General features: G+C 48.5%; 3 protein-coding genes and 1 non-coding gene across 13 annotated transcripts in view; 1 reads left to right on the plus strand and 3 right to left on the minus strand.

Moving 5' to 3' along the window:
* Nucleotides 1–123, minus strand: part of MRPS21 (mitochondrial ribosomal protein S21) — a 38940-nt gene extending 38817 nt beyond the window's left edge. Inside the window, exon 1 of the mRNA XM_077978193.1 lies at nt 113–123. The gene's annotated coding sequence lies outside the window, so the exon portion shown is untranslated. The remainder of the gene's footprint in view (nt 1–112) is intronic.
* On the plus strand, nt 31–3669 carry APH1A (aph-1 homolog A, gamma-secretase subunit). Of its 3 annotated transcripts, NM_001266040.1 has the most exons (7): nt 31–378; nt 948–1118; nt 1286–1359; nt 1597–1719; nt 1872–1999; nt 2414–2537; nt 2874–3669. In NM_001266040.1, the coding sequence occupies exons 1-7, from the start codon at nt 266–268 to the stop codon at nt 2936–2938; spliced, it is 798 nt and encodes a 265-aa protein (NP_001252969.1). In that variant the 5' UTR covers nt 31–265; the 3' UTR covers nt 2939–3669. The 3 variants fall into 3 exon arrangements, with proteins under 3 accessions (NP_001252969.1, XP_077832355.1, XP_077832421.1); XM_077976229.1 differs by lacking the exon at nt 1286–1359 and having other exon boundaries at nt 55–378; nt 1084–1118; nt 2874–3666; XM_077976295.1 differs by lacking the exons at nt 948–1118; nt 2874–3669 and having other exon boundaries at nt 55–378; nt 2414–2693.
* Nucleotides 3670–3993: 324 nt separating this feature from the next.
* CA14 (carbonic anhydrase 14) lies at nt 3994–11717 on the minus strand. Of its 8 annotated transcripts, XM_077974354.1 has the most exons (13): nt 11647–11717; nt 11517–11549; nt 10782–10885; nt 8821–8841; nt 7353–7532; nt 6692–6834; nt 6434–6529; nt 6184–6250; nt 5844–6001; nt 5624–5744; nt 5369–5389; nt 5172–5256; nt 3994–4468 (listed from the first exon to the last, which is right to left on the minus strand). In XM_077974354.1, exons 3-13 carry the CDS (start codon nt 10834–10836, stop codon nt 4402–4404), a joined length of 1014 nt encoding a protein of 337 aa, XP_077830480.1. In that variant the 5' UTR covers nt 10837–10885; nt 11517–11549; nt 11647–11717; the 3' UTR covers nt 3994–4401.
* Nucleotides 7194–7297, minus strand: LOC114675292 (small nucleolar RNA U13). Its single transcript, XR_003726365.1, has one exon. It is a non-coding gene; the product is annotated as a small nucleolar RNA U13 (small nucleolar RNA).
* Nucleotides 11718–26989: the final 15272 nt, after the last annotated feature.

Genomic DNA, 26989 nt, shown 5'->3' on the forward strand with positions numbered 1-26989 from the left:
CTTCCGGGGGTGGGGATTAGATGGGAGGTGGCCGTGGGGCTGCGACCGGGATTTGTCCCCTCTTCGGCTTCCGTAGAGGAAGTCCCGCGGACCTTCATTTGGGGTTTTGGTTCCCCCCCCTTCCCCTTCCCCGGGGTTCGGGGGTGACATTGCACCGCGCCCCTCGTGGGGTCGCGTTGCCACCCCACGCGGACTCCCCAGCTGGCGTGCCTCTCCCATTTGCCTGTCCTGGTCAGGCCCCCACCCCCCTCCCACCTGCCCAGCCATGGGGGCTGCGGTGTTTTTCGGCTGCACTTTCGTCGCGTTCGGCCCGGCCTTCGCGCTTTTCTTGATCACTGTGGCTGGGGATCCACTTCGCGTTATCATCCTGGTCGCAGGGTGAGTAGGGGGTCCGGGAGACGCGGAAGAGCGTCGAAGAGAGAGGTGCGGAAGGGGCTGGAGGAACTGGGGCGAGCCTGGGAGCCTGAATTGGGGACGATAAATCGGAGGTGAAGTTTGGGCGGAGGTGAGGGGTTGGGTCTGGGAGATTTGCCTTTTCCCGCAGTTGGTTTCCACCTTCCAAGGATCTCACAGATTCCTCCTATATTCCTCCCAGCGACGTCAGAGAAGGCCCAAGGCCGAGACTCGTGAGGGGGCTGTGCTGACCTAGGCTGGCCGAGTCAGGTGCCTTAGGGGAGGATCCAGGAATGGATACCTCGCCCTTCGGTGCTCGCACACTCTGGCTCTCATCGCTCTGAAGACTCTTTAATTAGATTTCTCCCCTTTCCTCTGCGTTCACGTTTCTACAGATGAGTCTCTTGGTGGAAACAGTTACCCTACCTGGTCCATGTCTCCCTAACCATCCGGAAGGCTAACTTCCACCCTTCAAGCACCTTGGCTGGTTTCCCTCCTTGATTTCTCTGGCAGCCCTTACCATTGCTTGTCTCACTGTCCCTGTCTTTTCTCAGGGCATTTTTCTGGCTGGTCTCCCTGCTCCTGGCCTCTGTGGTCTGGTTCATCTTGGTCCATGTGACCGACCGGTCAGATGCCCGGCTCCAGTACGGCCTCCTGATTTTTGGTGCTGCTGTCTCTGTCCTTCTACAGGAGGTGTTCCGCTTTGCCTACTACAAGCTGCTTAAGTAAGATGATGGAGTGGTCTGGAGGGGAGAGGGGCAGAGGACTGCACTGTGGGAAGTGGGGCAGCCCCTGGGTGCTGGTTTGGAAGAGGAGGCGCTAAGGGAGGACATTAGAGGGAAAGGAGCATCCCTGCCCTCCCTCATGTTTCCCCTACCCCACCCCACCCCAGGAAGGCAGATGAGGGGTTAGCATCGCTGAGTGAGGACGGAAGATCACCCATCTCCATCCGCCAGATGGCCTATGGTGAGCCAAGGGAGAGGGACTGGAGGAGGGAGTTGGACAGCCCCCTCCTCTAGGGAAGTCTCTAAATACCCACATGTTCTAAGTGGCTTCTTATTTTCCTTCATCCGTCACTTCCAAAGAAAGTTGGTCTGGAGGGAGAGTAGGCGTGAAAGAATTGTAACGGGGAATGGGGAGGCGTCAGTGGTGAACAGGCAAGAGTGTGATCTCTGACATTGATGAGATCCTCCCTTCCCCCAGTTTCTGGTCTCTCCTTCGGTATCATCAGTGGTGTCTTCTCTGTTATCAATATTTTGGCTGATGCACTTGGGCCAGGTGTGGTTGGGATCCATGGAGACTCACCCTATTACTTCCTGACTTCAGGTAAGATCCAACTTCTGTCTAGCCTTCACCCCCCATCCATCCTTGTCCCTGATCTGATTTATTGGCCTTCCCTGGGAGACTTCTTGGCTCAACATCTCAGGAGGCTGGGAGAAGATCAGGGATGTATCTCCTCCCCATCTCCCTCCCTGCAGCCTTTCTGACAGCAGCCATTATCCTGCTCCATACCTTTTGGGGAGTTGTGTTCTTTGATGCCTGTGAGAGGAGACGGTACTGGGCTTTGGGCCTGGTGGTTGGGAGTCACCTACTGACATCGGGACTGGTGAGTTGGAGACGGGCTTAAGTTAGGGAGAAAAGCATTTAATGGTGAGTGGGATGTCGGGGAAAGGGTATCCTCACTTCTTAACATTTTTAACTTACCTGGGAGGAGGCGGAAAGGTGAGTCTTTTGAGGTCTCTCACCTCAGCATCGGTTCTAGCACCTGCTCTGGGGAGGAGGTTGAACGCATTAGTCAAACTGTAATGCAGAGGGCCTGAGGTGGTCAGGAGCGGCAGAAACCTTCGAGGTTCTGAGGAGCTGAAAATCAAAAGTCCCCTTAACCACAAGATGTTGGTGCTCTGAAGGGAAAGACTGGGGAATTTGAGAGAGATGTCTGGGAGTCAAAGGTACAGAGAAAATATGGGGATTAGGTTGGGGGAGAATCTAATCTCTTTCCTACTCTTACCCTCCTTCCTAGACATTCCTGAACCCCTGGTATGAGGCCAGCCTGCTGCCCATCTATGCAGTCACTGTTTCCATGGGGCTCTGGGCCTTCATCACAGCTGGAGGGTCCCTCCGAAGTATTCAGCGCAGCCTCTTGTGTAAGGACTGACTACCTGGACTGATCGCCTGACAGATCCCACCTGCCTGTCCACTGCCCATGACTGAGCCCAGCCCCAGCCCGGGTCCATTGCCCACATTCTCTGTCTCCTTCTCGTCGGTCTACCCCACCACCTCCAGGGTTTTGCTTTGTCCTTTTGTGACCGTTAGTCTCTAAGCTTTACCAGGAGCAGCCTGGGTTCAGCCAGTCAGTGACTGGTGGGTTTGAATCTGCACTTATCCCCACCACCTGGGGACCCCCTTGTTGTCCAGGACTCCCCCTGTGTCAGTGCTCTGCCCTCACCCTGCCCAAGACTCACCTCCCTTCCCCTCTGCAGGCCGACGGCAGGAGGACAGTCGGGTGATGGTGTATTCTGCCCTGCGCATCCCACCCGAGGACTGAGGGAACCTAGGGGGGACCCCTGGGCCTGGGGTGCCCTCCTGATGTCCTCGCCCTGTATTTCTCCATCTCCAGTTCTGGACAGTGCAGGTTGCCAAGAAAAGGGACCTAGTTTAGCCATTGCCCTGGAGATGAAATTAATGGAGGCTCAAGGGTAGATGAGCTCTGAGTTTCTCAGCACTCCCTCCCCAGACTGGACATCTTGGTCTTTTTCTCAGGCCTGAGGGGAACCATTTTTGGTGTGATCAAATACCCTAAACTGCCTTTTTCTCTTTTTTGAGGTGGGGGAAGGGAGGAGGTATGTTGGAACTCTTCTAACCTCCTTGAGCTATATTTTCTCTCCTCGAGTTGCTCCTCATGGCTGGGCTCATTTCTGTACCTTTCTCCTTGGTCCCAGACCTTGAGGGAAAGGAAGGAAGTGCATGTTTGGGAACTGGCATTACTGGAACTAATGGTTTTAACCTCCTTAACCACCAGCATCCCTCCTCTCCCCAAAGTGAAGTGGAGGGTGCTGTGGTGAGCTGACCGCTCCAGAGCTGCAGTGCCGCTGGAGGAGTCAGACTACCATGACATCGTAGGGAAGGAGGGCAGATTTTTTTGTAGTTTTTAATTGGGGTGTGGGAGGGGTGGGGAGGTTTTCTATAAACTGTATCATTTTCTGCTGAGGGTGGAGTGTCCCATCCTTTTAATCAAGGTGATTGTGATTTTGACTAATAAAAAAGAATTTGTAATTGTGGGGGAACTTGGCTTTTAAGGGAGGGGATAGCATGTTAATTGAGATTTCTGCCCTCTCAGATCTCTTGTCCAACCACTTTCCTAACCTGTCAACCACTGATCTCCAAGCATAGCCTTGGTGCAAGGGCAGAAATCTGGGCTAGTGGTTTAACATGTCTGAAACTTTGGGTTAAGTGTTTTCCCAGAAGCTAATCTTTCTGTCCAGGGGTGGGATAAAAGGAGTTAATCACCCATGCTTCTTTTCCCCATCCTTTGCATATCTTTACCACCTGAGGGATTCAGGAACTTGCCCACCCTCAAGAGCCTCAAAGGATAGGCCGGAATTAAAGTCAGAAACTTTAATTTCCAAATATATTGATCAAAAATATACAACTTCAACAACAACTCTTTATCCTAAGGAGAGATCCTGCAGTATATCTAGGGAAAGGGCCATAAAAGTAAGGGGGTAGAGGACTTTGGGATATATCCCTGCAACTAAACAGAGTTTGTTCTCTGCATTAACAACACAGGGATTTCCTCATTTCCTACATGTTTGGAGAGGCTGAAGGCTCTGCAGTTCTTCCTCGAATGACAGCCTGGGTCCATTCCTCTCTGTAGGAGATGTCCAGGGGAAGGAGGACATCTGCCTACTACTTCTACAGTGTTTCTGGCCAGACCGTACACCCCATTTTAGAGGCTTCCCGATAGGCATTAGGGGAAGTCATCCACATCCACGGTATCTGAGAGGGAATTTATGCCTCAGTCGTGGCTCGTGCTGAGGTGAAGACCACAGTCTTTCGGTTTTCCAGCCTCTTCTTCCTGGAAAGGGGAATGGCTCGTGAGAATGACTGCTATCTAAGTGAAGCAGATTAGAGGTGGAATAGGAGAATGATTTTTAATAGAAAAGAGGGCTGGGCGAGGTGTTTCACACCTGTAATTCCAGCACTTTGGGAGGCTTGAGGCAGGCGAATCACTTGAAGTCAGGAGTTGGAGACCAGCCTGGGCAACATAGTGAAAACCTGTCTCTGCTAAAAATACGAAAATTAGCCGGGCATGGTGGCACGTGCCAGTAGTCCCAGCTACTCAGGAGGCTGAGGTGGGAGGACTACTTGAGTCCAGTAGGTGGAGGTTGCAGTGATCTGTGATAAAGCCATGCACTCCAGCCTGGACAACAGTGAGAACCTGTCTCAAAAAGCGGGTGACTCGCGCCTGTGATCCCAGTACTTTGGGAGGCCGAGGCGGGCGGATCACCTGAGGTCAGGAGTTTGAGACCACCCTGGCCAATATGGTGAAACCTTGTCTCTACTAAATATACAAAAATTAGCTGGGTGTGATGGTGCGTGCCTGTAGTCCCAGCTACTCAGGAGGCTGAGGCAGGAGAATTGCTTGAACCCAGGAGGCAGAGGTTGCAGTGAGCTGAGATTGCGCACCACTGCACTCCAGACTGGGTAACGGAGCAAGACTCCATCTCCCAAAAAAAGAAAGAAAGAAAGGACTGGAGGAATGGAAAGTAGGACCTCACCGAATCTTTCTAGCAATGAAATAAACAGCCAGGAGAAGGCAGAGACAGCCAACCAAGATTCCTACACCTAGACTCAGCATTTCACCTGGGGGAGATAAAGGTAAAAGGTGTCAGCCTAGGACTAACAGATTTTGAGCCTTTCCCCGACTCGGTGAGGATGCCTCCCCTCCCCACAATATCTTATAAGGCTGCCTTACCTGTGGTGTACAAGGATCCCGCTGTAAGAGAAGAAAGTGGGTCAGTGGGACTTCAGATCCCCATCCCAGCTGGGAGCAGCACTCTCCTGCTATGCCTGGGAGAATCACCCAGGCACACTGGGGTGGGGGTTGGTTCCCAGTCCAAGCAAGTCCCGAAAACCCCTCTCCTATTAGCCTTTTCTTCCCATTGGCTCCCTAGTTCCTGCCATTGTGTTCCCCTCAGTTTCCCATCTCTTCTGAGCGGTGCAGAATCACCTTGGCTGAAAGAAGCAAAGACCATGCGCTGATTGAGAGGCTGAGGGGCTCGGTAGTTCTGTACCAGAAGCTTAGAGGGCTCCTCTTCCGTGGAGAACAATGTCCCCTGAAGCTTTTCCAGCTGAGGAGCAGAAGCGTGGGAGAGGTGTCACTTTGGGGAGTGGGAAGGGGTCTGAAGTTACAACTGTGTCTCGCCTCACCTCATTTCTCCACCACTTACCTGTTCCATTGAAATTTGGGACCTTCTATAGAAAACTGTCCAGAGCACACTCTGGTAGCAAGGGGGAGTTGTGAGCGAGCCATTGTAGCGGAAGTACTGCTCCAGCTGTGGGGGGAGCAGCTCTCTTAGGTTGAAGGGAGGCACCGAGGTCTTCTGATCTGGGGAGAACAGACTGGGACTCATCTTCCTTGTAGTGTGTCCTAGCTTACCTAGATAGGGCTCCCAGATGCAAAATTCCTTGGCTGTAAGTAATTGCCTCATCCCAAGGCTTTTTAGGATATTTTTTGAAAGGTTTTTGAAAGTCTAATCTTACTTCCTGCTATAGGTTTTTAAGGCTCACCTTTATGGCTGATTTCATGCAAGTGACTCAGAATGTGTTCATAAGCTATATTCTTAGTCTCACCCACCTGGAAGAGGAGGAAAGGGAGAGAGTTTGGAATGAGTCCATGTTTGGAATAAGAAATTTATGTACAGAATAAATGGTCAGGGTGGGCTGCTGCCTGCCATAGGAGGGAGGCCAGCAACAGAAATAGGTGTGAGGGTTGCAGAGGAGGTGGAGAGAAACCTGGAAGGGACTGGGGGCTACTGACCTCAATTAGGATGCCCAGGACAGCCAGGCCCTGAGGCCTCTGAGCAGCCTCACTCAAGCTGTCATAGGAATCAGAGTCATAATGTACAATGTGGAGCTGAAGGAATTAAGAGGGAATTGAATCATGGGATGTCCCCACCCCCTTCAAGGCCTTGATACTAGCTGCCACCGTTCCCCTGCTGTCCTCTAAGGTCCAGATCCTTTCCCCAGGACCAACCATCCCTGTTACTTTGAGTCCCAGCTCTTTGTTCCCTGGTACCTCTGCAACTGTGGCTTCACTGTTGATCTGGTGTTCTGACCCCCTTGGGGATCCTTTCTGACCCCAGTGCAGGTGGAGCTGGGCAGCTACGTATTTTCGGGGAAGTCCACCCAGATACAGGGTAGAGGGCAGAGAGAGTTGCACTGTGAGGAAAAGAGCAAACTAGGATTGGTGGAGGAATGTGGATACATTCCCACTCCTGGGTTGCCACCACTTCTTGGGAGACTTGGCCCTCTTCCAGTTTTCTCCCCCAGTAGCACCCAGTTCCTCCCACAGGCCAGTGCTTTTCTAGTATATCTTCCTTTTTCTCGGTTCAAGTCAGTGCAATGATACTAACCTACCTATTGAGCTTGATTATAAACATTTTGATTCCCGCCTTGGCTACAGGATCCTGATCCCTATTCTCATATCTCCAAATTCATGGACAAAGGTTTTTGAGAATTTGCAGGTTAGGAGAATGCTGCTTTCCTCTGACTCCTGAGCTTATTTGTTTGTTTATTTATGTCAGATGGGTAATGTGCCAACATCATAACAAGGTTCGAGGGTGGCACATCTTACGCATGCTCATGAACACCCCATCATCACGCTCATGAACTACAAAATGATCTGACTCTTAAGTTCTGAGCTGGAGCCTACAACTCCTTGGAGCCTATGCTTTTACCTGTGTGGCCATTGTTATGCAGGTCCAAAGGCTCGGTGCCAGGCTGGTCATATCCGTGGGGCTGCAGAGCAGGCAAGTCAGGGTCAAATGTCACACTGTCTGTCTGAATATCGATGGGCGACTGGGCATTGTTTCCACACTCAGGGTAAGAGGCTGGCCAGTGGTCCTGACCATGTGGGCCTGGTGGGGGTTACCAAAGACATTGGTCCTGTTCTCCAGCTGTAGCCAACCTTCAACAACCCCCTGTCCCTTTGACCCTTCCCCTAACCAAGCCATACATCTGGGTGGAGGTAGAAATGGACTTCCCTCCACTCAGGTTAAGACCCCAGTTGTACAGGGATGGGTGAGGTAGGAGTCCCGTTGATTCTCACGCTGCAGTTCCCCTTCCCTACCCAGAGGCAGTGATGATTTCCCAACTATCCTGATGAATGGGGAGTGGTAGCTCTTTTACTTACCTGTATTTTGAGGACAAGAAAGCTGAATGGGGGGAGAGGGGATGCATAGAAAACCTGAATACCTTGAGAGATGGGATTAGAGAGTAGGAGTAGAAAAATGGGAGAAATAAAATGATTCAAGGTAGGCCAGGCACAGTGGCTCATGTCTGTAAGCCCAGCACTTTGGGAGGCCGAGGCAGGTGGATCGCTTGAGGTCAGAAGTTTGAGACCAGTCTGGCCAACATAGTGAAACCCTGTCTGTACTAAAAATACAAAAATTAGCCAAACATGGTGGTGGGCACTTGTAATTCCAGCTACTCGAGAGGCTGAGGCAGGAGAATAACTTAAACCCGGGAGGTGGAGTTTGCAGTGAGCCCAGATTGCACCACTGCACTCCAGCCTGGGCAACAGAGCAAGACTCTTTGTCTCAGGAAAAAAAAAAAAAAAAGATCTTAGAGAGATAGGGTCTCCTGGAGGCCCCCTATCAAGTGGCCTTGGGATTCAGATATCTTAACTTTTCATCATTCATTTCTTGCTCTCACACTGACCGTTTATCATGGACTCTGGAGTTCAGTTAAGTCATTAATCAGTAGTTCATAGGAACTGAGTTCCACCTCCCCCAGGGTCACAAACTATCCTGCCAGCCTCTTCCTTACCCCTGATCTCCACCTCTGTCCCAATTTCAGATGCAGGTTAGGGGTAGGATGGATTAGGATAGACAGAGCCAGAAGGAGACCTGGCAGCTAAGCTCAGAGTTCCCACCCAGCTTCCTTTCCACCCCAGCTCCCTCCCTCCTACATGATTTACTGAGGACTTAACTAGCTTTTCTGCCAAATCAGGAGGTGTAGGATTTGATGATTAGAGCAGGATCTAGGAGCCATTTATGCGAAACTCAAGGCAGGAGGAGATCCAGAAGGGAGGAGCTAGGGTGAGAAGCTAAAGGAAGTCTCCTCCCACCCGCACAGTGTGTCTTCTTGCCAGGTGAGGAGGTCCCAGTGTGAAGGGGTTGTCGGGAGGCCGCAAGATCTGCTCACCCTCATATGTCCAGTGTTGACCTGCAAGGCAGAATAGTTTGGGTTACAGCCAGCGCAGCCTGAGGCGGAGCCGTGTCCTCCACGCTCCCCTCCCTCCAGCATTCTGTACTGCTCCACCTCCCTCTCTGCTGTCTCTCCTCCCTCTGCTTCAGCACTTTCCAAAGGAAGCCCTGAAACTGGACACCTCTGTGGAAAGGTCGGGGGGCCTATTTAAAATCACCAGCCAGTCTGTGCTGGTGCCCGCCGAGTAAAAGGGGAGGAGGAAGGAAAAGAGGTAAAGCCCAGAGACTAAAATTAACCTGGATCCAAATGTGCGATTGGCCCAACCCTTACTTTTCTCTAACCTGTGCCAAGTCAATCTAACACTTAGAAGATTGGGATGGGTGAGGTGAGGGTGTGGGCAGAGGTTTTGAAGGATAGGGACTAGAAAGTGGGGAGGAGAAAGGAATTCAGAGTGTGTGTTGGGGGGTGCTACTGAGGGCAGAAGGGGGGATTATTCCTTTGCTTTGCAAAATTGCGTGAATAAAGGCACTGAGCAGTAAAATCATATTCCCTTCTGGTCCCATTAGCTCTAGAGGAAACTCCTCATCACCAGGAGGCTCTGCTCCCTACATTCCCAGATGGTTAGGGAAGGGCAGGAGTCAGGGCAGGGTCTACTGTAGATTGAGAGTGGTGGGTGGGCACAGGCGGCCAGGCTGGCAGGGACAGGATGAAAGTGAAGCATTGTGTGTAGAGAAGAGAGCTGCCAGCTGGGTCACATGCCAGGCTCTCGTGCAGCCCTGTCTGACTCAAAGGCTGAGGGTCTGCAGGTCCAGCCCCTCCATACGGCCAAACTGCCTCAAGAAGAAAACGAAGGGCTTCGTGGTTTATGCTGCAATATTCATACTACTAGAAACTCTGGAGAAAAATCCTAAATTCCTTCCTCTTTCTCTCTCTCTTATTCCCTTAAATTTCTCAAACTTGTGAGTTGTCCTGCTCTTATCCTTGACCTATTCTGCTGGCCCAAGGGAGAGCTGGAGGCAGCCTCTCATTTACCATCTCTGTGGGACCCCTCAACAACTCGAACTCCCTGGTCTGTAAGGTGCCCGACCCCTCTGGTCAGAGCCTCAACACACTTATTATGTCTCTTCCTCCTCTTTCCCTATTTTTTTCTTTCTCCTCAGATGAGATTTGTGACTCTCCATTTGGCTGCCCACCTGCCCCCATCCTCTCTGCATTTGCCTTCTGCTCTCTGGACACCCCCCTCACCCTGCTCTTTCCACAAACCTCAGTTACACACCTAGTATGTGCTGGATACTGTGCTAGGCACAGGAAACACAAAAATGAGGTCTAGGAGTTCCTGGGGACACTCCTGGAGCGCTTCGGCCTGTTCTCCCAAGAATCCCTCCTCATCTCCTGGGAGCTCCTGAAAGTCCTTTGTAAAGTGTCAAACAAATGTTGACTGTTACTGCCACTTTCAGAGGATAACCGGGGAGTTAGTCACTCCACAGAATGAAGAGGGAATCTTGGCCAAAAGGGGATGAATTGGAGATCAGGGTCTGAGTTGGGCAGGAAGTATTCTTCCCCCTACCCCCATCTATCCTCTTTTCACCCCAGGCCTCTTTGACTCCCTATTTGGAGGAGTTTGTAAATAAAGAAGTCCAGGAGTCCTGCCTGGGACCAGGGGGTGGGGGAAAGAGCTCTGGAGAAAATCTGTAGCCTGCAAGAAATTCCAGCGCTTGCGTATGTACACACCCTGCCCGCCGCTAGTTCTCCCCGACCTCCAATAACAGCAAGGCTGGAGAGACAAAAGGTAAAGAAGGGAAGTGGTCTCCTCCACACCCTGCTGTTTTTTCCTCATCTCTGAGCCTATTATTCCAGCTTCTAGGCTTCCTTTCACACCTCTCCTCCCCACATTCGGCACACCTGGCGACATGTGAACATCAGTACAAATCCACACACAGACATTTAGTTGTACCTACCCCCATCTGCAGCCAGGATCCAAATCACCTCCAGCAGGAGGGCGGAGAACAACATAGTGTCCCAGGAAGGGGTGCAGGGGACTGGGAATTTGAGGACTGGAGGACTAGGACAGGCAGAGAGAGAGAGGGAGGGAAGCGGAGGGGAGAGAGAGAGAGAGAGAGAGAGCGCGCTCCTGGCGTGAGTGTATTTATCTCTGCTTCTCTTGCTGTTTCTGTCTCTGTGGGCTTCCAGGGGATTTGGTGTTCAGTAGGGTACCATGGGTTTCTGGATCCTCAGGACAAATCTCTTGCTGCCTCTTTCTCTGCCCTCTCTCTTTATCTCCCTCTGCAGTCTCCACTCCACTAGCTGGCCAGCGACTTTACAACTGCCTCCTGCTTTTAAGGTGGCTCTGGACGGGTGTATGTGTGGAGGGGGGTGCTGCCTGGGCTGCTGGTGAACAGCTCCTTAAATAGCCAATTAGGCATGCAGGATGGCCCCACTCGGAGCTGGAGCGCGGCAAGTTTCACTGGAGCCCTTGCCCTGGCTCAGGAGCCCAGCTGGGGTGAGCTCTTCCTTCCTCTGCTAGTCACACAGATGCTGCTTAGACAGGTGTTCTCTGGAGCAGGCGGGGTCAAGGAAGGGGTTTTGGGGTTCAACTCAGCCCCCTCAAGAGGACACTGTATTTTCATCCCTCCGCCTGGCTTCACCTCTGAGAAGCAGCTGCCTGGGTGGTATGGGGCAGATGGTGGGGGTACCTGTTCCCAATTTCCTGCAGAGTCTGAGCTGCCCTGGAATGGGAAGAGTCCAGAATTAGGAGATATATAACAAGAAGGAATTGGGTACTCAGGGTGCAGGCGAGGGGTGGAGGAAGTCAAGAACTAACACCTGAGTTGTGTCCTGAGTTCTAAGGAAGAGAAGTAAGGCGAGGAGAACTCATCTGGAGCAATCTCTTCTGTGCCTGTCACCACCCCCTTCCCACGGTGAGGCCTGGGTCCACGTGCCTGTGTGGCCTGGGGTGGGGGGAGCGTTGTTTGCTGGATAAAGCCCATTTGTGTGCCCAGTGGGGGAGGGGTGTAGCAGCACCATGGAGAGACAGCGGCTGTAACTGCCAGACCCAGCCACCTCCCTCTCCAGGGAGCCCAGATCTAGGGCGGCTTTTGTCACTGAAGAGGACACTGACCTCTGGCAGAGAGGCCAGGGCAGGAGGAAAGGAGGAGAGACTTTGGGAACAATCACTACCACCATCAGAAAAAGGCGGTCTCCAGAGAAAGAGAGGGGAGGGACCGGAGAGACCATGTGATCCAGATGGAAGAGGGGCCCAGGGTCTTCCCTCCAGCCCAACAAAGGGCTGAGGCAGGACATGTGGCACTGAATGAAACCTGCCACCAAGGAGCTGCGCCAGTGGAGTATGGAGGCTGCGCGTCTCAGGAATGTGAGCTGATGTTTGCTCCCCACGGGACTGGAAATCCCGATTGGAATGTACATCCTAAATCCCTCGTTAGAGAATGTGAAACCCACAGATGCTTTCAAGCCAGACATTGAAACCTCTTTCTTCTCCATGCCCTTCACCAGAGGCACCAGCCAGGAGGATGCACCCATTTGAAGCTCCTTCTGCCTTCCTTGCTCCTGCCGAGTAGCAATAAATAGCCAAACAAAGGGAGCAGAAGCTAAATAAGGGAGCAGGATAAAAGCCAAATGAACAGAATAATGCATGTGCTGGATCATCAGCTCCTGCAGAGACAGGAGCTCACTGTGCCTTTCTGTCCCCCGTGATTGATCTGCAAAGCAAAGCCATTTTGCTGATGTCATTTCCCTTCTTCTCCTACCACCCTCTGAATTATTTGTCCCCTTCAGGAAAGTTTTATGTTTTGAGGTTCCCCAAAGCCCCATCCATCCCATCTAAGAAGAGTAAAGGCTTGAAGTATAAATTAGACTTCCCGGGAATCAGGGTACTTAACACAAAGAAACAAAAAAAGAAAGCAGAGACATCTTCGTATGAGAAAATAGATTTAGTAGGAAAGAAGAGGTCTGAACAGAATGACCTCTCCACCGGGACAGAGTTTCCGTGGAGCACTGAGCTGAGATTCCGATTCCCAAGGCAGATAGCGTGTCTTGCCAGGCGCCACCTCCTGGCTCGTCTATGAATTTTTAAATTGTAATATAAGATGTTTTGTGTATGGTTCCTTCTGGGAGGTATTTCACTGCTGCTGGGCTTTGGGATTTTGCCTACACAACTGAACATTGTTCCACAAAGATATCTTAGCCCGGAATCAACACTTCCCTGATCTTGGGTGAGCAACGCATCCAGGTGCTTATGCTTCCCAGATGACAAAGGCCCTCCTCTCTAGGACAGAGGGAGCCAGGAGGCGAGCGCCGTCCTCCAGGCACTTGACTTTATCTTGATCTTTGGCTTTACTGTGGATATTTCTGTTGTCGCTTTCTAGCTGTGTTGATTTGGAGTAGGTGTCAAGAGGACCCTTATATGTAAGTTAAAAAATAAAAAAAAAAAGTGACACAGCTCCCTCTCCCCATCCGGTCTCAGTTTCCACTCAAACTCTGGCACCTTTGTTTTAGCTCTGACCTCTCTCTCAAGCCCTTTCCTTGCTTGCATTGGCTAAAACCCTTAAAACCAAAACCAAGCATCCCACTGCCTTCTGGCGCCATCTCCTGTCCTTGTAGATATACTGAAACTTGACTGAGGTCAGGTGCGGTGGCTCACGCCTGTAATGCCAGCACTTTGGGAGGCCGAGGCAGGTGGGCCAGGAGTTCCAGACCAGCCTGGCCAACATAGCAAAACCCGGTCTCTACTAAAAATACAAAAATTAGCTGGGCGTGGTGGTGCATGCCTGTAATCCCAGCTACGCAGGAGGCTGAGGCAGGAGATTTGCTTGAACTCAGGAGCAGGAGGTTGTAGTGGGCTGAGATTGCTCCACTGCACTCCAGCCTAGGTGACAGAGTGAGACTCTGTCTCAAAAAAAAAAAAAAAAAAAAAATTAAGTAATTTTGGAAAAATGACCCTTTGGATTATTTTCTTAGTTTTCCAGTTCACATTACACAACAGATGCAGTATGAGAATCTTGTAAATTGAGGACCAGTAAAAGTTTGTGGTCTGAAAATTTGCAAGTCATTTAATTATAAACGATAAGTTACAATATTTCAATTGTAATTTTGTGTCATACATTGATTCCATGAACAGAACGCTGCCTGGTACATAAGTGTTTGTTGATTGAATGAATCTAGTAATTGCAACAGTTATTTACTTTCTTTCACAGAATTTTAGAACAGAAGGGCCCTCAGGCATCATTCTAAACCCCTTGTTATACCCTGTAAAACTGAGTTTTGAGAGATTTAGGGATTCAGCCATGGTTAGTCATATAGCTGCTAGGCTAAACCAGAACAAGGACACAGGCACCAGTGAGCTTTCTCCTACACCATTGGTTCTCAAATGTCAAAGTGCATCAGAATCACCTGGAAAGTTTTTTAAACTTGGAAAACTAATTAAAATACAGATTTCTGGCCAGGTGCAGTGGCTCATGTCTGTAATCTCAGCACTTTGAGAGGCCGGGGCGGGCGGATCACCTGAGGTCAGGAATTTGAGACCAGCCTGGCCAACCACTGCACTCCAAACTGGGTGACAAGAGCAAAACTCTATCTCAAAGATAAAATAAAATAAATAAATACAGATTTCTGGACCTCACCCCCATAGTACCTGATTCTGTAGTTCTGGGTGTGTCCAAATCTACATTAGCATTTATCTTTCTCTTTCTCTCTCTCAATTTTTTTTTTTTTTGACAAAGTCTCGGCCAGGTGCGGTGGTTCATGCCTGTAATCCCAGCACTTTGGGAGGCCGAGGCGGGCGGATCACGAAGTCAAGAGATCGAGACTATCCTGGCCAACCAACATGGTGAAACCCCATCTCTACAAAAAATACAAAAATTAGCTGGGCGTAGTGGCACATACATGTAGTCCCAGCTACTTGGGAGGCTGAGGCAGGAGAACCGCTTGAACCCGGGAAGCAGAGGTTACGATGAGCCAAGATTGTGCCATTGCACTGCAGCCTGGGCAACAGAACGAGACTCTGTCTTTTTTTTTTTTTTTTTTTTTTTTTTTGAGACAGCTCACCGTAACCTCTGCCTCCCAGGTTCAAGCGATTCTTCTGCCTCAGCCTCCCGAGTAGCTGGGATTACAGACATTTGCCACCACGCCTGGCTAATTTGGTATTTTTAGTAGAGATGGAGTTTCTCCATGTTGATGAGGCTAGTCTTGAACTCCCTACCTCAGGTGATCTGCCTGCCTCAGCCTCCCAAAGTGCTGGATTACAGGCGTGAGCCACCACACCCAGCCTCTCTCTCTCTCTTTTTTTTTTTTTTGGAAATAGGGTCTCACTCTATTGCTTAGGCTGGAGTGCAGTGGTGGAATCATAGCTCCCTTCAGCCTCAAACTCAAGTGATTCTCTTCTCAGCCTCCTGAGTAGCTAGGACTATATGTGCATGCCACCATGACTGGCAGGTTTTTAAATTTTTCTTATTTTTTATAGAGACACGATTTTGTCATGTTGCCCAGGCTAGTCTCGAACTCATGGGCTCAAGTGATTTGCCCAGCTCGGCCTCCCAAGGTGCTGAGATTATAAGCATGAGCCACCACAGCCACCTCTTTCTAGTCACCATGAATAAAAACACTATAAATACTTGAGTACAGGTCTTTGAGCAGACATATGTTTTTATTGTTCTTGAGTAAATACGTAGGAGTGGGAAGAAGTAGATACTGAGTACTGGATTGTACGGGAAGCGTATGTTTAGCTTTGTAAAAAAAACTGCCAGGCTGTTTTACTTTCTTTTCTTCTTTTGAGATGGCATAGCTCTGTTGTCCAGGCTGGAGTGCAGTGGCATGATCTTGGCTCACTGCAGCCTTTCCTTCCTGGGCCCAAGCCATCCTCCCACCTCAGCCTCCCAAGCCTCTGAGGCTACAGGTTCATGCCACCGCACCCAGCTAATTTTTAAATTTTTTTGTAGAGACAAGCTTTTACCATATTGCCTAGGTTGGTCTTGAACTCCTGGGCTCAAGTGATTCTCCCGCCTCGGCCTCCCAAAGTGTTAGAATTACAGGCATGAGCCACCATGCCTGGCCTCTTTTATTTTATTATTTATTTATTTATGTATTTTTTGAGACAGAGTCTGGCTCTGTTGCCCAGGCTGGAGTGCAGTGGCGTGATCTTGGCTCACTGAAACCTCTGCCTCCTAGGTTCAAGTGATTCTTCTGCCTCAGCCTCCCAAGTAGCTGGAACTATAGGCACGTGCCACCATGCCTGGCTAATTTTTGCATTTTTTTTTTTTTTTTTTTTGAGACGGAGTCTCGCTCTGTAGCCCAGGCTGGAGTGCAGTGGCCGGATCTCAGCTCACTGCAAGCTCCGCCTCCCGGGTTTACGCCATTCTCCGGCCTCAGCCTCCCGAGTAGCTGGGACTACAGGCACCCGCCACCTCGCCCGGCTAGTTTTTTTTTTTTTGTATTTCTTAGTAGAGACGGGGTTTCACCGTGTTAGCCAGGATGGTCTCGATCTCCTGACCTCGTGATCCGCCCGTCTTGGCCTCCCAAAGTGCTGGGATTACAGGCTTGAGCCACCGCGCCCGGCCAATTTTTGCATTTTTAGTAGAGACAGGGTTTCACCATATTGGCCAGGCTGGTCTCGAACCCCTGACCTCATGATCCACCTGCCTCAGCCTCCCAAAGTGCTGGGATTACAGGTGTGAGCCACTACACCCAGCCTATTTTATTTTTTTAAAATAGAGATGGGGTCTTGCCATGTTGCCCAGGCTGGTCTCATCTCCTAGGTTCAAGCGATTCTCCTGCTTAGGCCTTCCAAAGTGTTGGGATTACCAGTGTGAGCCGTTGCACCTGGTCCCCAGACTGTTTTTCATAGTGCTTATACAGTTTTTCTTTCCCATCAGCAATGTATGAGTTCCAATCGTCCTCATCTTTGCAAGCACTTGATACTGTCCATTTAAAAAAAAAAAAAAAAAAAAAAAAGTACGGCTGGGCACAGTGGCTCACGCCTGTAATCCCAGCACTTCGGGAGGCCAAGGTGGGCATATCACGAGGTCAGGAGTTCGAGACCAGCCTGGCCAATATGGCAAAACCCCGTCTTTACTAAAAGTACAAAAATTAGCTGGGTGTGGTGGCAGGGGCCTGTAATCCCAGCTACTCTAGAGGATGAGGAGGAGACTGTCTTGAACCCGGGAGGTGGAGGTTGCAGTGAGCCAAGATCATGCCATTGCACTCCAACCTGAGTGACAAGAGCAAGACACCGTCTCAAAAAAAAAAAAAAAGTAGCTATTCTTCTAGGTGTGTAATGGTGTCTCATTTTGGTTTTAATTTAGGATATTAACTTTTTAAAGGGTTTTTGCTATATTACCATATTGCCTTCCATAAAGGTTATACTCCTCCAATGGTATTTATATGAGTTGTTACTCTTTTCTTCTTTGGGGAGATAAACAAAGGACTCTACAACTGTGTTTCACACTAGACAAAAATTCAATATTTTTCTTTCCCTTGTGACCTTTTAGCTATCACACAGGAATAAAATTCACTTGTAACATGGTTAAATTTCTGTACAGTGAATATCATCCTCTCATGGACTTGCAGAATAAAATGAGAGATATGTTCATTTGGAGGAAATTTTGGTTTAAAGATAAGTCAAGGCTACATTAGTGAGTGTAGCAAGATCTTCAAAGACACATATTGAAAGTAAACTCATTATTTCATGAGAAAGTAAACACTAAAATAATATATACTAATGCAATGTTTGTTTGTCGAAATAGCTCAAATAATTAAGCAGGAGAAAATCATAATTAAATAGATCGATTGCACCAAATAGTCACCCAGCTTCTATCAAATTTTAGTATTTTGTTTTTGGTGTTTTGTGGAAGCAATTGGCTTGATCGAGCTAAAATTAAATGGAAACACAAATACAACATTGGCAAAAAAAACTAAACCGTATTAATAAATAAACAGAGAAATATACCTATTGAAACATGACAGAAGAGTATAGCAAGGTCCTGTCAACAGATATTGTACATTGATATGTACAGGCCTGTCATAACATTTTTTAAAGAAATATTCCTCTTGGGGCCGGGTGCGGTGGCTCACGCCTGTAACCCCAGCACTTTGGGAGGCCGAGGCAGGTGGATCACGAGGTCAGGAGATCGAGACAATCCTGGCTAATACGGTGAAACCCCCGTCTTTACTAAAAATACAAAAAATTAGCCGGTTGAGGTGGCGGGCGTCTGTAGCCCCAGCTACTCGGGAGGCTGAGGCAGGAGAATGCCGTGAACCCGGGAGGTGGAGCTTGCAGTGAGCCGAGATCGCGCCACTGCACTCCAGCCTGGGTGACAGAGTAAGACTCATCTCAAAAAAAAAAAAAAAAAAAAAAAAAAAAAAGGAAAAGAAATATTCCTCTTGGAACCCTTTATCCTCCAGTTCTGAGTTCAACTGGCTCTTCTCCCTGGAAGCTTTTTAGTAACTTTCCTTTCTCCTGGGTGTTACATAATTTCATGATAATATGTATTGGGTATTTTTTTTTTGTTTTTGTTTTTTTTGTAGGGGTGGGAGGCAGGGTTTTGAGACAGAGTATCCCTCTGTTGCCCAGGCTGGAGTGCAGTGGTGCAATCTTGGTTAGGTGCAACCTCCATCTCCTGGGTTCAAGCAATTCTCGTGCCTCAGCCTCATGAGTAGCTGGGATTACAGGTGCGGGTCACCACTTTCAGCTAATATTTGTATTTTTAATAGAGATGGGATTTCACCATGTTGGCCAGGTTGGTCTCAAACTCCTGATCTCAGGTGATCTGCCCGTCTTGGCCTCCCAAAGTGCTGGGATTACAGGTGTGAGCCACTGCACCTGGCTTCATCTTTTTTTTTTTTTTTTTTTTGTCAGAGCAGGAGAATTTGAAGTTGTTCTTATTTATTGGAAAGGCACTCAGTGGTCTTACTTGTCTAAAAGCTTAGGCCTTTGAACTCTGAGACATTTTCTCATATTATGTCTTTGACGATTTTGTTCTCTATCTCTGGAACTCCTATTAATTGTGTGGTGAATCAAGCCAGGCGTGGTGGTTCACACCTGTAATCCCAGCACTTTGGGAGGCCGAGGTGGGTAGATCACGAGGTCAGGAGTTCAAGACCAGCTTGGCCAACATGGTGAAGCCCTGTCTCTACTAAAAATACAAAAATTAGCCAGGCGTGGTGGTGCACGCTTGTAATTCCAGCTACTCAGGAGGCTGAGGCAGGAGAATTGCTTGAACCTGGGAGGCAGAGGTTGCAGTGAACTGAGATCGTGCCACTGCACTCCAGCCTGGGTGACCCAGCAAGACTCTGTCTCGGGAAAAAAAAAAAAATTGTATGGTGACTCTTGTAGAGTGATCACTAATACCCTTAACTTTTCTTTTTTCCATCTCTTTGCTTTTTGTTCTACTTTTTTTTTTTTTTTTTTTTTTTTTTTGAGACGGAGTCTCGCTCTGTCACCCAGGCTGGAGTGCTGTGGCCGGATCTCAGCTCACTGCAAGCTCCGCCTCCTGGGTTCACGCCATTCTCCTGCCTCAGCCTCTTGAGTAGCTGGGACTATAGGCGCCCGCCACCTCACCCGGCTAGTTTTTTTGTATTTTTTAGTAGAGACAGGGTTTCACCGTGTTAGCCAGGATGGTCTCGATCTCCTGACCTCGTGATCCGCCCGTCTCGGCCTCCCAAAGTGCTGGGATTACAGGCTTGAGCCACCGCGCCCGGCCTGTTCTACTTTTAAGGAGATTTTATCAACTTTAATTTCCAATTTTTTCATTTAATTATTAATTTCTGTATTCATATTCTTATTTATTTTAATTTATTTTATTTTTGAGACAGAGTCTCACTTTGTCACCCAGGCTGGAATGCAGTGGTGTGATCTCGGCTCACTGCAACCTCTGCCTCCTAGGTTCAAGCGATTCTCCTGTTTCAGCCTCTCGAGTAGCTGAGATTAGAGGCGCCTGCCACCACGCCCGGCTAATTTTTGTATTTTTAGTAGAGACAGGGATTCACCATGTTGTCCAGGCTGGTCTCGAACTCTTGACCTCAAGTGTTCCATCTGCCTCAGCCTCCCAAAGTGTTAGGATTACAGGTGTGAGCCACCGTACCCAGCCATGCATTCATACAGTTATTTTTCATAGGCTTCTATCAATGTTATTTTAATATCAGTTTCTTTTTAAATGAATACATTATTTTTCATGATATTTACTTAGTTTTATTGTTGTTGTTTCCTTCTGCTCCCTGACCTGTCTCTTGTTTCCTCTAAGTTCTTTTTTCAAATTTGTATATCTTTGTTTTCTGCTTTTATGTGGAAGTTCTTTCTAAAATATTTGGTGATCCTTGTCTATCCATTCACATTTAGGAGTGAGGCACTTAAAAGGTATGTGTAATATGTCTGCAAGCTTATTGACTGGTAGGCTGCATAGTGAGGGGATGGAACGGGGATGTGGCCATTTCCTACCATTTGTCAGTGTTGCTGAGCTGGTGTCCTAGCTGGTCAGTTTCTCCAGGAAGGAAAACTCTTACTTTGTACCTGAAGGTATACACAATTGTAAGATGAATGAAGGAGAGAAAATAGTTGGTTTTGAGGGGAGGGTCTGACTGTTTGAAATGCAGATTTTCACTTCTGCCGGTTTTCAAGACATCTGACTTGGCCTTAGTTATTCCTTGTGACTTTGAGTTTAGAGTAACTTTATTTTGACCTCTGTAGGCTAGAGTTGGGCAGGGGATTCAGCTGCTTTTAATACAACCTTCAACCAGTCTTCTGTTTTAGCCCTACTCTCACCCTCACTATCAAGGGTTCTTAGTACCTCCAAATTCAGAATCTTTGAGGGTTCTACAGTGTAATTCAGTCTTTTAATGTCCTGCAGGTAGTTAGGTTTCGATATTCTCCTTTCTGCTAAGATTTCTTTTTTCTTTTTTTTTTTTTTTTGAGGCAGAGTCTCACTCTATTGCCCAGGCTGTAGTGCAGTGGCATGATCTCGGCTCACTGCAACCTCTGCCTCCGGGGTTCAAGTGATTCTCCTGCCTCAGCCTCCCAAGCAGCTGGGATTACAGGTGCGTGCTACCATATCTGGCTAATTTTTGTAGTTTTGTAGAGACAAGGTTTCACCATGTTGGCCAAGTTGGTCTCAAACTCCTGACCTCAGGTAATTCACCTGCCTGGGCCTCCCAAAGTGCTGGGATTACGGGCGTGAGCCACCACTCCCGGCCCTGCTAAGATAAGTATTGGGGGTCTCTGAAGGGGACCCCAATAAGAGCATTCTTTCTTTGTTCTAAGGTCCTGAACACATTGAGAAATCAAGCAAAAAATAAATATAGAGGTCAACATATCACCTTTATTACTGCTTGAGACCAGACTGGAGGATGTGGGTTAGTATGGGAGTCAATGAGCCGGCACAGCTCACGCCTGTAATCCCAGCACTTTGGGAGGCCGGATCACCTGAGGTCAGGAGTTCAAGACCAGCCTGCCCAACATGGAGAAACCCCATCTCTATTAAAAAAAAAATACAAAAATTAGCTGAGTGTGGTGGTGGGTGCCTGTAATACCAGCTACTTGAGAGATCACGCCACTGCACTCTAGCCTGGGCAACAGAGTGAAACTCGGTCTCAAAAAAAAAAAAAAGCCAGGTGTGGTGGCTCACACTTGTAATCCCAATACTTCGGGAGGCCAAGGTAGGCTGATCACCTGAGGTCGGGAGTTCAAGACCAGCCTGACCAACATGGAGAAACTCCCGTCTTTACTAAAAATACAAAATTAGCTGGGTATGGTGACACATGCCTGTAATCCCAGCTACTTGGGAGGCCAAGGTAGGAGAATCACTTGAACCCGGGAGGCAGAGGTTGTGGTGAGCCAAGATGGTGCCATTGCACTCCAGCCTGGGCAACAAGAGCGAAACTCCGTCTCAAAAAAAAAAAAAGAGCCTCCTAACTGTATCCCAGGATCAGGCAGCCTGGGCAGATCTCAGCATGGAGGAAAAAGGCAGAAAATGTGTTCTGATGGGCGGGCTCCTCTTCCCAAGAGCAAGAGGATAGAACTGAGTGGAACAGTCCTTCAAAAGTGGATGAACACTCAAGCCTGTAATCCCAGCACTTTGGGAGGCCGAGACGGGCAGATCATGAAGTCAGGAGATCGAGATCATCCTGGCTAACACGGTGAAACCCCGTCTCTACTAAAAAATACAAAAAAACTAGCTGGGCGAGGTGGCGGCTGCCTGTAGTCCCAGCTACTCGGGAGGCTGAGGCAGGAGAATGGCGTGAACCCGGGAGGCAGAGCTTGCAGTGAGCCAAGATCCAGCCACTGCACTCCAGCCTGGGCCACAGAGCGAGACTCTGTCTCAAAAAAAAAAAAAAAAAAAGAGTGGATGAACAAAGGGCTGAAAAAGGCCCAACCGGCCGGGCGTGGTGTCTCACGCCTGTAATCCCAGCACTTTGGGAGGCTGAGGCAGACAGATCACAAGGTCAGGAAATTGAGACCATCCTAGCTAACATGGTTAAACCCCATTTCTCTTTTCTTTTCTTTTCTTGTCCTCCCCTCCCCTCCCTTCTCCTCTCCTCTCCTCTCCCCTCCCCTTTCCTCCCCTCCCCTCCCCTCCCCTCCCCTCCCCTCCAGACCTATTTTCACTCTTGTTGTCTAGACTGGAGTACAATGTGGCTCACTGCAACTTCTGCCTCCCCGGTTCAAGCGATTCTCCTGCCTCAGCCTCCTGAGTAGCTGCGGTTACAGATGCCTGCCACCATGCCCGGCTAATTTTTTGTATTTTAGTAGAGATGGGTCTTCACCATGTTGACCAGGCTGGTCGTGAACTCCTGACCTCAGGTGATCCGCCTGCCTCAGCCTCCCAAAGTGCTGGGATTACAGGCGTGAGACACTGCGCCCAGCCAGTTAAACCCCATTTCTACTAAAAATACAAAAACTTAGCTGGGCATGGTGCTGTGTGCCTGTAGTCCCAGCTATTCGGGAGGCTGCGGCAGAAGAATTGCTTGAACCTGGGAGGCGGAGGCTGCAGTGATCCAAGATCACGCTGCACTCCAGGCTGGGCAACAGAACATGACTCTGTCTCCAAAAAAAAAAAAAAAAAAGAAGGAAAACCTCAGAAGTAAAGAAGCATATCTGAATTACATTGTTCATCAGCTTTACAGATTCCAAAATTTTGTTGAGGTCTCTCCTCAGTTGTCTTCTTGCTCATTCTCTTTGTCCTTCTGCATTTAGAGCTTAGTCTTTCAAAGTCATTTTAGTAAGATTTGGGAGGAAATACAGGTAAATATAGATATTAAATTCTCCATACTTAACCATAAGTTTCCAGTTTTTATTTATTTACTGAGTGCAGTGGCAAAATGACAGCTCACTCTAGCCTCAACCTCCTGGGCTCAGGCGATCCTCCCACTCCAGCCTCCTGAGTAGCTGGGACCACAGGTGGGCACCACCACAGCCAGCTAATTTTTTATTTTTTGTAGATACAGGGTCTCGCCATGTTGCCCAGGCTGGTCTTGAACTCCTGAAGCAATCCTCCTCAGCCTTCCAAAGTGAGATTACAGGTGTGAGCCCTATGCTTGGCCTTTTTTTTTTTTTTTTTTTTGAGATGGAGTTTCGCTCTTGTCCAGGTTGCAGTACAATGGCATGATCTCAGCTCACTGTAACCTCCGCCTCCCAGGTTCAAGCGATTCTCCTACCTCAGCCTCCTGAGTAGCTGGGATTATAGGCGCCTGCCACCACACCCAGCTAATTTTTGTATTTTTTTAGTAGAGACGGGGTTTCACCATGTTGGCCAGGCTGGTTGCGAACTCCTGACCTCAGGTGATCCACCCGCCTCGACCTCCGAAAATGCTGGGATTACAGGCGTGAGCCACCGCGCCCACCCTTTTTTTTTTTTTTTTTAAATAGAGACAGGATCTTGTTATATTGCACAGGCTGGTTTAGAACTTCTGGGCTCAAGCAATCCTCTGCCTCAGCCTTCCAAAGTGCTGTGATTACAGGTGTCAGTCACTGGGCCTAGCCTCAAGTTATTTTTTGAAGGTAACCTTGTTACCAAAATTACAAATTTGGCCAGGCACCGTGGCTCATGCCTGTAATCTCAACATTTTGGGAGGCCGAGGTGGGTGGATCACTTGAGGTCAGGAGTTTGAGACCAGCCTGGCCAATATGGGGAAACCCTGTCTCTACGAAAAATACAAAAATTAGCTGAGCATGCTGGCGCATGCCTGTAATCCCAGCTATTTGGGAGGTTGAGGCAGGAGAATCACTTGAACCTGGGAGGCAGAGATTGCAGTGAGCTAAGATTGCCCCATTGCACTCTAGCCTGGGCAACAAGACCAAAACTCCATCTCAAAAACAAAATACAAAAATTAGCCGGGCGTGATGGTGCACTCCTGTAGTCCCAGCTACTCAGGAGGCTGAGGCAGAAAAATTGCTTGAACCGTAGGTGGAGGTTGTAGTTAGCCAATATCATGCCATTGTTCTCCAGCCTGGGCGACAGAATTACTGTGTTTATCCAGTAGCACAGATGACAAAGAGTTGCCTTAAGATAAATTTGTAAATTTTTTTTTTTTTTGATATGGAGTCTCTCTCTTTGTTGCCCAGGCTGAAGTGCAGTGGGCAAACTCAGCTCACTGCAACCTCCACCTCCCAAGTTCAAGCGATTCTCCTGCCTCAGCCTCCTGAGTAGCTGGGATTATAGGCATGCGCCACCACGCCCAGCTAATTTTTGTATTTTTAGTAGAGACGGGGTTTTACCATGTTGACCAGGATGGTCTTGATCTCCTGACCTCGTGATCCATCTGCCTCAGCCTCCCAAAGTGCTGGGATTACAGGCGTGAGCCACCGCGCCCGGCCAAAATCTTTAAATCGTATCTATTTGAATTGCAATATGGATTTGCTTCTAGGAGACTTACTCTTCTAATTTTGTTTGACTTTGGCTAATGTTAGAACTTGTTTACACTCACTCCCTTAGCATGTAGAGAGGTGATTCAAACTGGGAAAGCTCAACCTAGAATTTTATTTTTGCAGATATTCCACAGAATTTTGTATTCATGTGGCAGTAATCAAGAGTTTACTGTAACAATATGCAATCTTCTCTCTTCACCATTTACTGACAATCTCTACAGAGAAGAGGATCCCAAATTAAAGAAAAAACTTGAAAAATCCTGGAAAATATAGGGTAGTTTGATCATTTTATAGTTTTCATGCTGCCAATCAGAATCTTTTCTAAAAATTATTTGATAAAGATATTCGACAGGCCGGGCGCGGTGGCTCACGCCTGTAATCCCAGCACTTTGGGAGGCTGAGACGGGCGGATCACGAGGTCAGGAGATCGAGACCATCCTGGCTAGCACGGTGAAACCCCGTCTCTACTAAAAAATACAAAAAACTAGCCGGGCGAGGTGGCGGGCGCCTGTAGTCCCAGCTACTCGGGAGGCTGAGGCAGGAGAATGGCATAAACCTGGGAGGCGGAGCTTGCAGTGAGCTGAGATCCGGCCACTGCACTCCAGCCTGGGCGACAGAGTGAGACTCTGTCTCAAAAAAAAAAAAAAAAAAAAAAAAAAAGATATTCGACAAAGGTTTAATAGGTTAATCAAGTTTACTAGGCTGGTTGCAGTGGCTCATGCCTGTAATCTCAGCACTTTGGGAGGCCTAGGTGGGAGGATCACTTGAGCTCACGAGTTCGAGACCAGCCTGGGCAACATAGTGAAACTCTGTCTCTACTAAAAATACAAACAAAAACAAAAACAAAAACCCCAAAACTAACCGGGCGTGGTGGTGCATGCCTGTAGTCCCAGCTACTTGGGGAGCTGAGGTGGGAGAATAATTTGAGCCTGGTATGTATAGGTTGCAATGAGCTGAGATCCCACCACTGCACTCCAACCTGGGTGATAGAACCAGACCCTGTCTCAAAAAAAAAAAAAAAAAAGTTTACTTATTAGTCATCCTGGAGTTTTTGTATCTCAATGGGAGTCATAAGATTGAGTATCTATTTGTGGCATTTTGAGCATCAATAGGTAATAAGAATGATATTTTAGGGAGCAGAACTTTTTGTGCACCCATGGATTAAACAGGATTATATTGGTCACCTTTGGAAAAACAGTTGAACTTCGAAAAAGAGGAAATAGAGGAAATGAATTTGAGTTTCATATTTACAAATTACTAATCACTACCTCTTGTTTTAGTTATCGTTTAGTTATCTATTGTTGTTACTGTTTACTTATTTATTAATAACTAGTAAACTACCTTAAAAATGAGTAGTTTAAAACAACAGCTATGCTTTGTGTATTCAAGATTCTTTTGCTGTTGTTGTTTGTTTGAGACAGGGTCTTACTCTGTCACCCAGGCTGGAGTGCAGTGGCATGATCTTGGCTCATTGCAGCCTGGACCTTCATGGCGTAGGTGGTTCTCCTACCTCAGCCTCCCAAGTAACTGAGATGACAGGTGTATGCCACGACGCCTGGCTTTTTTTGTATTTTTTGTAGAGATGGATTTTTGCCACGTTGCCTACGGTGGTCTCAAACGCTTGTGCTCAAACAATCCGCCTGCCTCTGCCTCCCAAAGTGCTAGGATTATAGGTGTGAGCCATCACATCTGGTCTTACTCAAGATTCTTTTTTTTTTTTTTGAGATGGAATTTTGCTCGTGTTGCCCATGCTGGAGTGCAATGGCGCGATCTCGGCTCACTGCAACCTCCACCTCCCGGATTCAAGCGATTCTCCTGTCTCAGCCTCCTGAATAGCTGGGATTACAGGCGTGCGCCACCACGCCTGGCTAATTTTTGTATTTTTAGTAGAGATGGGGGTTTCACCATGTTGGTCAGGCTGGTCTCGAACTCCTGACATCGTGATCTGACCACTCTGGCCTCCCAAAGTGCAAGGATTATAGGCGTGAGCCACCACATCTGGACTTACTCAAGATTCTTTAGGCCAGGCGTGATGGCTCACGCCTGTAATCCCAGTGCTTTGGGAGGCCGAGGCAGGTGGATCACCTGAGGTTGGGAGTTCGAGACCAGCCTGACCAACATGGAGAAACCCCGTCTCTACTAAAAGAAAATACAAAATTAGCCGGGCATGGTGGTGCATGCCTGAAATCCCAGCTATACAGGAGCCTGAGGCAGGAGAATTGCTTGGACTCAGGAGGCAGAGGTTGCGGTGAGCGAAGATCATGCCATTGTACTCCGGCCTGGGCAACAAGAGCAAAACTC

Source organism: Macaca mulatta, chromosome 1 (genome assembly GCF_049350105.2).
Source record: "Macaca mulatta isolate MMU2019108-1 chromosome 1, T2T-MMU8v2.0, whole genome shotgun sequence".
Taxonomy (NCBI): Eukaryota; Metazoa; Chordata; class Mammalia; order Primates; family Cercopithecidae; genus Macaca; species Macaca mulatta.